The following is a 14,921-nucleotide window of genomic DNA, read 5'->3' on the forward strand; positions in this document are numbered from 1 at the left end:
CATGTCATAATTGGCACAAATATAATCAGATATATGAAAGACTTGTACAGTGGTGAATGCCCGGACGATAAATGGAAAGCAGCTTTTCTGGCAATAGAATCAAACGTTGGAAAAGTGCTTGCAACCAAAGATATTACGTTACATCAAAATGAAACCAGGACCGTGGTAGGTTTCCTGCGGAAACGTCAAAACACTGAAGCAGCAGTAACTGAACAATGCCAAATTGACAGTCATGGGGAATTGGTATGTTCAAGAGTTGTCTCCATAAATACTCGTGGAAGAACAGCGAGGGTACCTGTGAGATTGTGCAACATACCTGCAAGACCTGTAAAGATAAGAGCAAAACAAGAACTGTGTGAATTACAGGAAGTGAAAGTTCTGCGTGAAGCTCAAATACTGCAACCATCAAGCGCATCCATATCAACTGTCAATACTGAAACAGAAAACAAAACAAAACTAGAGGACATGAAAAATGAATATGATGTTGATCTCGACGGAACTGATTTAAGTCCGGATCAAAAGCAAGAGGTATACAAGTTGTTTAGAAAATGGGATACATTGTTTCCAAAATCAAAATTTGACATCGGACACACAACCGCAGTTAACCACTTACCTTGGCCATGTTGTATCAGCAGATGGCATAGAAGCAGATCCAGTCAAAATAGAAGCAGTAAAAAATTGGCCAACCCCAAAGTCTGTGAAACAAGTACGCCAATTTCTCGGCTTTGTTGGCTATTATCGGCGATTCATTAAAGGGTTCGCTTCCATTGCAAGGCCATTAAATAACCTGCTGATAGGCCATCCGACTAAACGTACAACACAAAGAAACAACAAAGCAATAAAACCAGTTCCATTTCAATGGGGATCCGACCAACAGACTGCTTTTGAGGAGTTAAAGAAACAGCTTACCAATCCACCTATTTTAGGCTATGCAGACTATACATTGCCGTTTATTCTGCACACAGATGCCTCCTCAAAGGGATTGGGTGCTGTACTTTATCAACGCCAAGACGGCCACGAAAAGGTCATAGCCTATGCAAGCCGTTCACTTAAACCGTCAGAGAATCATTATCCTGCGCACAAGTTGGAATTTTTAGCGTTGAAATGGTCAATGACGGAAAAGTTTCACGACTATCTTTACGGCGCGGAAGTTGAGGTTATAACGGACAATAACCCACTTACCTACGTGCTAACGAGTGCTAAGTTGGACGCGACAGGGCAACGATGGCTTGCTGCGTTATCAAACTACACCTTTACGACACGTTATCGGGCAGGTAAAAACAACGCCGACGCAGATGGGTTAAGCAGGGTGGTAGTGCAACCAGAAACAATAGCTGCTATAACCACTGCTGTAACAGCAGGGATTGACCAAGCGCCCTACTGTTTCAGTACATCCGCACCTGTAAAAGACAAACCTGAGGCTTGTGATCAAGTTCCAGAAGATGTCTTGCAAACATACGCCCTGAGTTCTCACAATTGGAGAAAGTCACAGCTGGCCGACCCAGTAATTTCCAAGGTTATTCATAAATTACAAGTTGGCACAAGACCTTCTGTATCATCTTCCTCAGACTCATGTACCGGTGTTTTGAAATATAGCAGACACTGGCCCAGTCTTGAGTTGAAGGATGGGGTTTTATACTGAAGAACTAAGATATGTGAGCAGGAGTACAGCCAATTAGTTTTGCCAGAAGCATTACGGGAGATAGTGTTTTCAAGCCTGCATGATGACCTCGGCCACCAAGGACGTGATCGGACACTATCATTATTCAAACAAAGATTCTTTTGGCCTGGCATGGAAAGCTTTGTAAAAGACAAGATCAGTAATTTCGCCCGATGCATAAGAAGCAAAACTCCAGCCGAAATTAGTTCTCTTGTGAACATTACAACCTCATCACCAATGGAGCTTGTTTGCATAGACTTCTTGAGTTTAGAAAAATCAAAAGGTGGATACGAGCATATTTTAGTTATCACCGATCATTTTACGCGATATGCGCAGGCGTTCCCAACGACAAATCAGACAGCAAGAACAACAGCGAAAGTTTTGTTTGAGAAGTTTTTTGTGCATTACGGCTTTCCGGCGCGTTTACACAGTGATCAAGGTACCAATTTTATGTCTGGCCTTATAAGCGAACTGTGCAAGTTAGCTGGAATCGAACAATCAAGAACAACTCCATATCACCCTATGGGTAATGGGATGACAGAGAGATTTAACCAGACACTGCTGCACATGTTGTCCACACTCGAGGAGGACAAGAAATCCGACTGGAAGTCGTATGTTGCACCGATGGTTCATGCGTACAACAGCACAATTCATACCAGTACTGGTTATTCGCCGTACTACTTAATGTTCGGACGTCACCCAAGGTTAGCGATGGACGCACTACTTGATTTACCGTCGAACGATAATGGGACGGTGTTCCAGAATGAGTACAGCCGCAAACTTCGCAACAGATTGGCGACTGCATATAGTCGTGCGAAAGAGAACGCATTTCAAAATGCAGAGAAAAGTAAGAGGGTATATGACACTAAAGCTAGAGCCACTAAAATCATTCCAGGTGATTTGGTTTTAGTAAGAAATGTGACTCAACGCGGGAAACAGAACATCGCTGACAAGTGGGAAGATGTGCCATATGTGGTAATTCACCAGCCAAATACTGAAATTTCCGTGTATGACGTCAAGAAGGATCAACCTCACTCCAAACGTATACGTCGTGTACACAGAAACTTGTTGCTGCCATTGGGAATAACGGTACAACATCAAAATAAAGAGCAAAAAGCTCCGAAATACGTTATACCGCAACGACGGAAACAATCACGTGACAACTATGACGACGGTAGTGTACCCATACGTCGCTCGAACCGCCAACGTAAAGCACCGAACTTATACGTTGCGGGTTCGTGTTATATATTAACGGTAAAGACTAACAGTGATGTGATAATGTGAAGTGTTTGCTTATAGACAGAAGTGTGGCATAAGTTATAGAGTTATTTAAAAAAAATGATGTAAATATGTGTCTTTATAAAAAATTGCCATATATTGTACTTAAATGTTTGTATAATAAAATGTATGATGGATACGTACCATTTGTTTGTGTTATTACGAAAAAAAATGTGCAAGTTATTGTACTTGAATGTTTTATAATAAAACTTATGATTGATACCATGTGTTTGTGTTATTGCAAACTTTGGAAGTAGTGACTTGATGAACGTATATGTTTTATCACCGCGAGTTCTATAAATTTATAGAACATATATAAATTAATGTCGGGACGACATTTCTAAAGCAGGGGGAATATGTCACAGGGTATTAATTCATATTTATCGTTAGTAAGTTATTTGTTATTCATGTCGAGTAGTTTTAGGTAGCTCTGATATAAAGTCTGTAATCTTAGTTATTTTATAGTTAACATATAGTTGAATTTAACCTAATTTAGCACGTGCACGTAACAACAAATCATACACTTTCCCTCCTTTATTCAGTTGTTTGCTGAAGGTTGCTTCAGACAGCCATTCAATCTTTGATAGAAACATTATATTATTTGTGTAGGACATTTTATATTCCTGCAGATACCTTTATCGATCTATTAAAACTTTAAACCTCGATTGATTCGATAGTTTGTCGTCGAACCCAAAGTACGCAAATTGCGCGTAGCTAGGCCGGCAACACGAGTCATGAACAAATTTCGTAGAGGACTATTAGATATCACTTCATACCAAATTTAGTAGTCCTAGGCTCTATAATTATGAACAAGAAGATTTTTAAAGTTTGCACAAAATAGGCCTTATTTAAGCATATGTTCATTTTTGTGACCCCCGGGTCAGGGTCAAATTTGTCCCCAGGGGCATAATTTGAACAAAATAAGTAGAGACCTATTAGATGTCATTACATACAGAATTTGGTAGAAATGGGCTCAATAGTTATGGACAAGAAGATTTTTAAAGTTTGCACAAAATGGGCCCAATATAAGCATATGTTCAATTTTGTGACCCCTGGGGAACGGTCAAATTTGATCCCAGGGGCTTAATTTGAACAAACTTGGTAGAGGACTATTAGATGTCATTACATACCAAATTTGGTAGCCCTATGCCATACGGTTTTGGACAAGAAGATTTTTAAAGTTTGCACAAAACAGGCCTTATATGAGCAAATTTTCAATTTTTTTACCCCCCAGCGCAGGGTCAAATTTGACCCCAGGGGCATAATTTGAAGAAACTTGGTCGAGGACTATAAGATATCACTACATACTAATTTTGGTAGCCCTAGGCCCAATGGTTATGGACTAGAAGTTTTTTGAAGTTTTCACAAAATAGGCCTTATAAAAGCAAATTTTCAATTTTTTGACCCCCCAGGGCAGGGTCAAATTTGACCCCAGGGGCATAATTTGAAGAAACTTGGTAGAGGACTATAAGATGACACTACATACCAAATTTGGGAGCACTAGGCCCTATGAATATGGACAAGAAGATTTCTAAAGTTTTCACAAAAAAGGCCTTATATAAGCAAATTTTCAATTTTGTGACCCCCGGGGCAGGGTCAAATTTGACCCCAGGGGCATAATTTGAAGAAACTTGGTAGAGGACTATAAAATGTCACTACATACCAAATTTGGTAGCCCTAGGCCCAATGGTTATGGACGAGAAGATTTTTAAAGTTTTCATAAAATAGGCCTTATATAAGCAAATTTTTCATTTTTGACCCCCCCGGGGCAGGGTCAAATTTGACCCCAGGAGCATAATTTGAACAAATTTGGAAAAGGTTCACACCAGGAACATTCCTGAGAAATTTCATCAGAATTGGACCAGTAGTTTAGGAGAAGATGTTTAAAGAAAAAGTTAACGCACGGACGCACACACGAAGGCACGCACGCACACACGACGGACACAGGACCATGACATAAGCCAGGCCTCTGGCCAGTGGAGCTAAAAAGTCTGATAAAGGGAGACAACTCAAAATGTGCATTGTTACTGATTGTTCATCCGTTACCCCCCTTGTTTCAAAATCAATCTATTTTTAGTTGTGGCGACCTTGACCTTCGAGATATAGACGTTATTCTTTCTCACGACACACCGTCCAATGATGGTGAACAAATGAGCCAAATTATTTTGAAATCTGACAATGCATCACATAGTTATGGCCCAGACAAGCTCATTTATGGCCATTTTTGACCTTTGAACTCAAAGTGTGACCTTGACCTTGGAGATATCGACGTAATTCTTTTGCGCGACACACCATCCAATTATGGTGAACAAATGTGCCAAATGATTTTAAAATCTGACAATGAAAGTTATGGCCCGGACAGGCTTGTTCCGCCCGCCCGCCCGCATTAGCCAATCTAATAACCAGTTTTTTCTTCTGAAAACCTGGTTTATAAAATATAATCATGTCTTTACAACAGAATTAACAATTCCTTAATTTATATATGATAATAGTGAACCAAGCTTCTCCTGTGAAAAATGTCACAAGTGCTTGTTTTGCTTATCTGAGGGTAGATGGCTGGACTTTTAGGGCCAAATGAAGGACTATTTCCAAGGGATTATCTACCTTGGTGGCCACCTTCTTGCCCTTTGTCAGCCTGACCTCCCTGCAGGGGAGTGTTGGGCTGCTGGTGGGTGTGTCCACCATGGCCAGGGTCACACCATTGGCTGCCCGGGGGTCAGCACGCACCATGGAGACGGCCTTCTGCAGCAGCAGGATCACACAGCTAGCCTGGATCTCCATCAGCAAGTCCTCAGAAACCTACACCAGGAAACAGTGCCTAGAGTGTTGAGTGCGAAACTAGAGTAACTGCTTAACAGTTAAGTCTTGCACTGGGACAACGAGATTAAAGTGTTCAGCTTTTAAAGAAATTTTTGTTTTACGAAAATCTCATCTTAAAAAAAATCCAGCTTAAATGTAAAAATATCATTTGGTTCCTGATAAGTCTGTGCTGACTGCACAGGCTAATCTGGGACCAATCTTAACCAACATGCATAAAACCCAGGTTTCGAAGAGTGAGGCCCATTTCTATATCAGATACAGCATTTTCTCACTCAAATGTCTAATTATAATTGAGTTAAACCCTTTACGACGTTGATACCTATTTTGACGCATTTGTAGTCTCTTAGAAAGGTAAATTGAATTGAAGACCTTTCTTACTAGATTCAAGTTTTTAAGGTTTCATTTCCAACCCTTAGATACTGATAAGCAGCAAACAGCGTAAAACCTGAACAGCCTGCGAGTTTCTCGCAGGCTGTGCTGGTTTTATGCTGTTTGCACATAGCCATTTTAACTTTGCTTCTGAGTAGGAAAGGGTTAATAAACAATCACTACTAATATTCCCTTAGTCATAATTATAGAGAATATGACTGTGTTGCTTAAGATAGAATATGGCTTTCATTTTATAAGCAATTACAGACATAGGCTTTCATTTTATAAGCAATTACAGACATAGGCTTTCATTTTATAAGCAATTACAGACATAGGCTTTCATTTTATAAGCAATTACAGACATAGGCTTTCATTTTATAAGCAATTACAGACATAGGCTTTCATTTTATAAGCAATTACAGACATAGGCTTTCATTTTATAAGCAATTACAGACATAGGCTTTCATTTTATAAGCAATTACAGACATAGGCTTTCATTTTATAAGCAATTACAGACATAGGCTTTCATTTTATAAGCAATTACAGACATAGGCTTTCATTTTATAAGCAATTACAGACATAGGCTTTCATTTTATAAGCAATTACAGACATAGGCTTTCATTTTATAAGCAATTACAGACATAACTATCTTCATTAGTGGAGCAACAATCTGTCTCATTTACTGTACTAACTGGAAAAGTGTCAACCTAGAAATCTGCACGAGTTGTTATGTGTTCTCATGGCAACAGTGATTTATAAATGTTATAGAACAAATAATTTAATAGAAATTACTTTGAATCATATCCACATACTGCAACACTGTCTAGGCGGTATACCATACAATAAAACTAACCAAAACTAACCATTATATGAGTGTATACGAGTGCTTACCTTACACATACATAATTGCACATATTGCATGTTCACATACATGATGCATTCTCAGTGAATAATAAATTATTGAATTTTAACAAATTACTTTCAGAAGTTCTAAATTATTTTCTTATACTCTGTGGACTTTTTATGTATACTTACATCATGTCAGGACAATTTAAATATCTTACAAATACACCTGATAAAACAAAAGTTTATAAGTAATACAGTATATATAATTAACATACTTTCTTTTAATTTTTCCATATACGCAATATCAAATATCTGGAACTTCCCATTATGATAATTATAAGAAAACCAGAGACAAAATTAACTACATAAAGCATGCATGAGTGAAAACAAACATGTCTTTCTCTCCACACCTACCAACCTATCTGCAATTTCCTCTGGCTTGTCAATTTCTAAAGCAAACTTGAATGAGACAGAATTCTTGTTTGGGAGGTCTAGCTGACATTCCAATTCATCTTCTTCGAAGCTCATGATGATCAAAGTCGGAGATTTGTCCACAGTTTTGCGACGCTTACCACGGGTTTTACGACGTATCTCATTCCCTCTGGTGCTCTCATTTTCACTGAAAAATTATTTTTACACCAGTTACTTTTTTTTTTAAGTTTTGCTTTCTCGCATCAATTATAACAAGAGATTGCCAAGCAAAATTGTCCCCTACCGGTGAAACTCCACGATTGTCAAATAAAAAAAAAATATATATATTTGTTGCCATAGCAACCAGAATTCTTGACATAAGAACAAAATGAAATGACATGTATAATCTCCATATTGCCATCTATCAATGTTTCAAGTTTCATGAAAAATATGAAGAACTTTTAAAGTTATCGCAGAATCCAGAAAAATGACAGACTGACTGACAGACAGAGCACAAACCGTAAGTCCCCTCTGGTTTCACCGGTAGGGGACAATAACAATATTATAGCAAATAACAATGTCTTGTGAAACATTACAATCATTATATAAGGGGATAAGCTCCTGAACTACACCATTTTTTCTAATGCATTTTAAAAGCCCCTGTGACTTTGAGTGAATCTGCATCTGGTCAACACTGTGTAGCCTACCTCTCTATGTTGGACTGTGAGTCGTCCATCAGTGGATTCATGTGCACAAGGATGCCAGGGGGGGCTGACTCAGAAGCAACCACACCTGGAATGCTGGACTGCGATAAGCCAACCTGCTGGGAACTGCTAATGTCAAGGTGACCCAGTCCTGCAGCCTGAAAAGAGACACAAGATATAGGGTTGCTTGAGTCTGGTCATATGGGTTGGAAGTATTAGCTTGCCTATACAATCCAGATACATGCTGTTCAAAATAAATTAAGAAGAATTGCTCGCGTGACTCATAGATTGGCTGATGAGAGTCAATCAATAGGGGTCATCTGTCAGTCATGACAAATGTCCCTATGAACTTTTCTGATCCCAGACTTAAGCATTCTTGAGTTATCATCTGGAAACCATTTTACTGCTTCAAGTGACTTTCACCTTGAACTTTGACCTAGTGACCTGAAAATCAATAGGGGTCATCTGCCAGTCATGACCAATGTTCCTATAAACTTTCCTGATACCATCCTGAGCGTTCTTGAGTCATCATCTGGAAACCATTTTACTGCTTCAGGTCACTGTGACCTTGAACTTTGACCTAGAGTCCTGAAAATCAATAGGGGTCATCTGTCAGTCATTACCAATGTCCTAATGAAATTTCCTGATCCTAACCCTAAGCATTTGTAAGTTATCATACGGAGACCATTTTACTGTTTCAAGTCACAGTGACATTGAACTTTGACCTAGAGAACTGAAAATCAATAGGGGTCATCTGTCAGTCATTATCAATGTCCCTATGAACTTTCCTGATCCCAAGCTTAAGGGTTCTTGAGTTATCATCCGGAAACCATTTTACTGTTTCGAGTCACTGTGACCTTAACCGTTGACCTAGTGACCTGAAAATCAATAGGGGTCATCTGCCAGTCATGATCAATGTGTACCTATGAACTTTCCTGTTCCCAGGCCTAAGCGTTCTTGAGTTATCATCCGGAAATGGTTTGGTGGACGGCCCGACAGACAGACCAACCAACATGTGCAAAACAATATACCCCCTCTTCTTCGAAGGGGGGCATACATAAACTACATTTTCTGCTAAAAACAAACAAACAATAAGTTCAATATAAAAGTCATAAGTTGATATTAAAGAGTTAAGAAAGCTAATAGATATCAAATATGTAAATGTCATAGTTTTGAAAGAAGCAATTAGTTGTTGCATCAAACCTGCAATAGGGACAGACGAAAAGACAGGCAAGCAAATCACTTTCATGCCAAGAGGCTTCACTGAATTCCTGGGTCACATAGTTATGTTGTAACATCCTGACACTTTTCAGTAAATACACACCTTTCGTTTCAATCCTTTGTGGTTGACTGTCTCTGCACCCGTGTCGACATTTGAACATGGCAGTGATTCTTAACAATAAATAATAAATCATAAGATAACAATTTAATTATGGATGCATTTGTTTTTGAACAAGTGAAAAGAGTTACATCTTTTTGAAAGACAAATATTTAGCACACCAAACTGATTTTATTCCAATAGTTGTGTATATATCACACTACTTTCTTTAAACATGGTTATATGTATCTCCCGTATACGCTTCTAATATGCAAAGAATAATTATATTTTATGTGTTAAACTGATCGTTGACAAGCTGTTTGGCAGTGTTATCACTAAGACGTGATAAAACTGATCACTAAGACGTGATAAACGTGCTGTTATTAATTTTTTCAACATATATATATAAAACTAAACAAATTTTTTAAGTAAAATTCATTTCAGTTATTAAATACTTACTTGCTATCTATTAGCTTTCTCCTTTCCAAGGGGAATTAACCCATCCGGAAAATTAACTGGGAACCGGCCACCTCCATACTGTAATACAGGCCAGTTTAAACATAGTGCAATGCAACCTAGGGAAAAACCAGTAACCAACACTAAATATTCTTTCAATATATATACAACAAGGGACAAAATTGTCACAAAACCAGGTTTTCATTGTGAAAAAAAAATCTGATAAAGGGAGAAAACTCAAACTGAACTTTTGAAATGACCAAAAAAAATTAACCCCCTTTGTAAGTTTTTTTTTTTTTTTTAATCTATTTTTAGTCGTGGCGACCTTGACATTGGAGATATTGACGTGAATCTTTCGTGGGACACACCGTCCCATGATGGTGAACAAATGTGCCAAATGATTTTAAAATCTCACAATGAATGACATAGTTATGGCCAGGACAAGCTCATTTATGGCCATTTTTGACCTTTGAACTCAAAGTGTGACCTTGACCTTGGAGATATCGACGTAATTATTTCGCGCGACACACCGTCCAATGATGGTGAACAAATGTGCCAAATGATTTTAAAATCTGACGATGAACGACATAGTTATGGCTCGGACAAGCTCATTTATGGCCATTTTTGACCTTTGAACTCAAAGTGTGACCTTGACCTTGGAGATATCGACGTAATTATTTCGCGCGACACACCGTCCAATGATGGTGAACAAATGTGCCAAATGATTTTAAAATCTGACAATGAACGACATAGTTATGGCCCGGACAAGCTTATTCCGCCAGCTTGCCAGCCCGCCAGCCAGCCAGCCCGCCCGCATTCGCCAATCTAATAACCAGTTTTTTCCTTCGGAAAACCTGGTTAAAAATATTAATCAAATAGTGGGGTGGGAGGTGGGACTTACCGATTGCAGGTAAGTATTAAATAATTAAAATGAATTTTACTTAAAAAAATTGTTTAAATGTCATAAATACATTACCTGCTATCTATTAGCTGATTTTGTAGCTGTGGAGGGAAGTTTCGTAATATTTTCTCATCACAGTAGAACCCATCGTTGGATACCCACGACTAATTCATTCCGTTACTCTCCAGCATTAGCCGTGGGAAAATATAAGCAATAAACGCCGTTTTGACCTTAACTGTAACCTTTCAGTAGACCAACGAAATTGCAGTTTACAAAAAGAATTTCGCTTTGGAGGTGTCAATGCTTCGCCTGGATAATTGCGATCTGATACACCAAGCTTTTCCTTCCACCTGTCCAAGTGCTTAAAAAGCCATCGCGCCCATGTAAGAGACCAGAGATACTTTTACTCTGAAAGTCGTTTAAATTCTCAATTTTAAAGTATAGGCATGCACGACGAAATTCCATTTCTACGGACGACTTAATTTTGACAACAAACCCGAAGTCTCTATAGTACGAGTTGTATAATTGGTAAAAAATATCCTCATGAAACCGTGAGGGATCCAATGAAATTACTGGATTTGACACGCCCTAAAACAGTGAAAAGAGCTCGTAATGTCCCACGGTTGATAAATGGAGAGTAACGGAATGGATCCAACGTGGGTATCCGATGATGAGTAGAATCCATATACCGGGTTATCAGCTAATGATAGCAAAACCCAAAACCAGGGTTATCAGCTAATAATCTTCGTTAGAACGGAATTAATGTGACTTCTCGGACAGAGTAAGTATGTCAATGTCGTAAAAGACACTACCGTTAGTGACATTTCAATGAGACCAAACATATACAAATTGTATTTTTGGAACTTCAGAAACAAAGATAAAAAGATGAAAAAGGTGGTCGGATTCCTCCAGAAAACAGCTTGGCGCACGTCAGAAAGTGGGGTGTGATTAATATACGCCTATGAAACAGACAGAGCTCTATTTCATGCGGTCAGATCCTTAAAAGGAATGAATCCTTAGATTTGGGATAAAAGCAAACCTTCCTTAGTCGAGGTCTAACCTCGAAAAATAGAAGCCGCAGAAACATCTCTCCCCCCCCCCCCTTTTAAGGAAATGAAGAGTGTCTTTTGAGAACCTCAAATGGACCAACACTGCTGAGGTAAATAAAACTTCAAAGTCCCGATTGGCCATAGCAGTTTATCCTCATCTTCATGTCTACCTGTTTAAGAAAAACTTGGAAACTTGAAGATTTTTAGAAGCCATATAGCGGAGTATATTAAGCAAGGAATCCTGGCTGACACAACAAAGTGAAGACGACATTAGATCCAACTGAAACTGGTCGTATTCAATAGAAAAAGCATGAATTTCACTTCTCCGTATGGTAAAAGCCATAATAAGAAGGAAAACCGTCTTAAAAAACTTAAAATTATATTGGAACTGTTAATAAGCCTGATGAAAAGGTTCATAAGAAACTTATTAAACAACCCAATAACACAAGCCAAATCCTCTTACAAAGTAAGGGAACAAAAAACATAGTGTTTAAGTTCCATAACTTAGATCAGTTCCAAAATGGTAAGACAGAACAGAGTTGTGATGACTTACAAAGCCAAGGTATACGAAAGCATAATCTGTATCCTTTGATGGAGATAAGAACACATTTCTTATCATGACAGAAAAAGATTAGAAAAACCTCTATGCATCTAGCAGAGCAATTAAGGTAATAAATATGCTCTTGAATACCCAGTTAAAAAAAGAATTTCCAGAGAACCTCATAGACAGTTCTAATGGAATTATCCTACCAAAAGTAACAAGGATTGAATCTCTAACAGAAAAACATTCTTCTGTAGAGATTACTAAATAATGGCGAGACATGTAGTGGCACATGTATTGATCAGTATAAAATATATCTCTCTGAAATATGATATTTGACCTGTTAAGAAGTTTCCTGACAAAAAGTGTACAGGAGACTGAAAAGGTCGTAAAACCATAATTAATGGTTCACCAAGTAGAGACCATAAAAATATGGCAAAAGCTCAACCAAGATATTCCAAATGAATATAATGGATGAAATAAAAACGTAAGTATCCAGTTGATGTCAAACGGACGAATGAATAACAATCGCACACTCTGATGAATCAATTTCTGTGAAATGCGTTCACTTTGTTCAGCATTACAATGCGATCTACAATCTTGTCTGCCATTGTGAAAAAACAATGACTCGCATGCGCAAATCACATTCATTTAAACCGAATTCTCAAAAAACTAAACGAAAGAGAATTCTAGTAAACCATTTTCTAATGAAATGTCTAATGTGACAGAAAGAATTGCAAGACAAAACATCCAACAGGGCGTTGAGACAACCTGCTATGTGTAGGACGATAAAGAAAAATTAGTGTTCTTGCAAATAAGGAATAAATTCCTGGTTTTCCAGACACAAGGAGTGATAATATGTTCACCTTTGTGTCTGGATGTAAACCACGACCGATGTGTGTTAGTTGAAACCATCACAAAGGAGTCGTGAAAATGTGTTGTAAATGAAAAACAGCTAAAAATAATGCTCGCTTTTCAAGATGTTGATGTGCAGATGATATTCATTAGGATACCACGTACTTGAGATCTTCCCCAACCTTCCATGCTCACATCTGTATAAGATGTAAGGAAGGTTGTGGTAGAAGAAGCTATACTCTTACCAAGATAATCTTCTAGTCTAGACACCACTGAATAGTGGGAAGTAATGACAAATAGATGGAAATCTGTGTTATTGAATAATCATGAGATAAATCCAACAAGATACCGTCGGAGACAGGTGATGCTCCCCAAAGTTTTTTTTTGTCACAATATTGCACTATATATTCAGATAAAAGGTAACGTCTTGAGGGCACAGTTGTTGGGGGGACAAGAATATTTTTATATAAAATTTCAAAGGGCCATAACTCTGTGAAAAATCATCCATTCAGAACCCGCTGATAATATGCACATCTCTTCTTGGTAGTGAAGCTTCCCATAAAGTTTCATTGAAATCCGGTCGTTAGTTGCTGAGAAAAAGGCCGGACAAGAATTGCACTATATGTACAGTTAATAGAAAATTTCAAAGGGCCATAACTCTGTGAAAAATCATCCGACCAGAACCCGATGATAATATGCACATCTCCTCTTGGTAGTGAAGCTTCCCATAAAGTTTCATTGAATTCAGGTCATTAGTTGCTGAGAAATAGCCTGGACAAGAATTGCACTATATGTACAGTTAATGGAAAATTTCAAAGGGCTATAACTCTGTGAAAAATCATCCGACCAGAACCCGCTGATAATATGCACATCTCCTCTTGGTAGTGACGCTTCCCATTAAGTTTCATTGAATTACCGTCATTAGTTGCTGAGTAATAGCCCGGACAAAAATTGTGCACGGACTGACACACGGACGGATGGACGGACAGACGAAGCGGCGAATACATGCTCTCCCCAAATTTTTGTTGGGGAGCAAAATAAACTTAAATAAAGTTGGAACAGACGTAAGAAAAGACGTCTCAGGCAGAAAGACTGGTGAACAGACCAGTAAATACTGACTGTTGGCCAGAACCATTATTCAAGGATGGTTGGGGAAAGAAATCATGGCAAGCCGAACTTACTTTCCCACTCACAACAGACTTGAAAGTTGGTAGAATAGTAAAGTGCTGAACACTTTTCAGTCTATGACCTATCTACAGTAGCCTCTTTCTTGAACCAATAAAAGGCACCTTTAAAATCCTGGAAAATAAAGGTTGTGAAGTCATCAATTTGCGAAGTACGGGAATATGACTGAAAGAGGTACCTCCGACATCGGCAGAATAGTTGAAAACCCTAGGTGTAACCTTAGGGTGGTCCACCCTTGCCGTTAGAAGGCTTGAAAGTCTTCAAATCTGGCTTGGTTAAAGGCTTTATTTCAAGAATCCTAACCAGACGAATTCCGATAGGAATATGAGCAGTTATAGGAAGACAGTCTGTTAGGGCCAGAAGTGTTATAAAAGAAGCACTTTAAAAGTGAAAAGTTGTTCTTTCTAATAAATATGTCTCTAACAAGGGAATGTTGAAGATGAAAAAGCAGATGACGTCCCTCCAGATCCCAAGTCATCTACAAGACTGTGGCCCCCATGCGGTAAAGTTGATAGGCGATGCTATGTA

General features: G+C 38.4%; 1 protein-coding gene across 3 annotated transcripts in view; it reads right to left on the bottom strand.

Annotated features, from left to right (window-relative positions):
* Positions 1 to 14,921, bottom strand: part of LOC127844546 (uncharacterized) — a 61,675-nt gene that overhangs the window by 21,553 nt on the left and 25,201 nt on the right. For all 3 annotated transcript variants that reach the window (XM_052374894.1, XM_052374893.1, XM_052374895.1), the window contains exons 4-7: positions 9,413 to 9,480; positions 8,092 to 8,246; positions 7,388 to 7,592; positions 5,543 to 5,737 (exon numbers count right to left, since the gene is read on the bottom strand). In XM_052374894.1, the coding sequence (XP_052230854.1) occupies positions 5,543 to 5,737; positions 7,388 to 7,592; positions 8,092 to 8,246; positions 9,413 to 9,480 (623 nt within the window). The remainder of the gene's footprint in view (positions 1 to 5,542; positions 5,738 to 7,387; positions 7,593 to 8,091; positions 8,247 to 9,412; positions 9,481 to 14,921) is intronic.

This window comes from Dreissena polymorpha, chromosome 9 (genome assembly GCF_020536995.1).
Source record: "Dreissena polymorpha isolate Duluth1 chromosome 9, UMN_Dpol_1.0, whole genome shotgun sequence".
NCBI lineage: Eukaryota > Metazoa > Mollusca > Bivalvia > Myida > Dreissenidae > Dreissena > Dreissena polymorpha.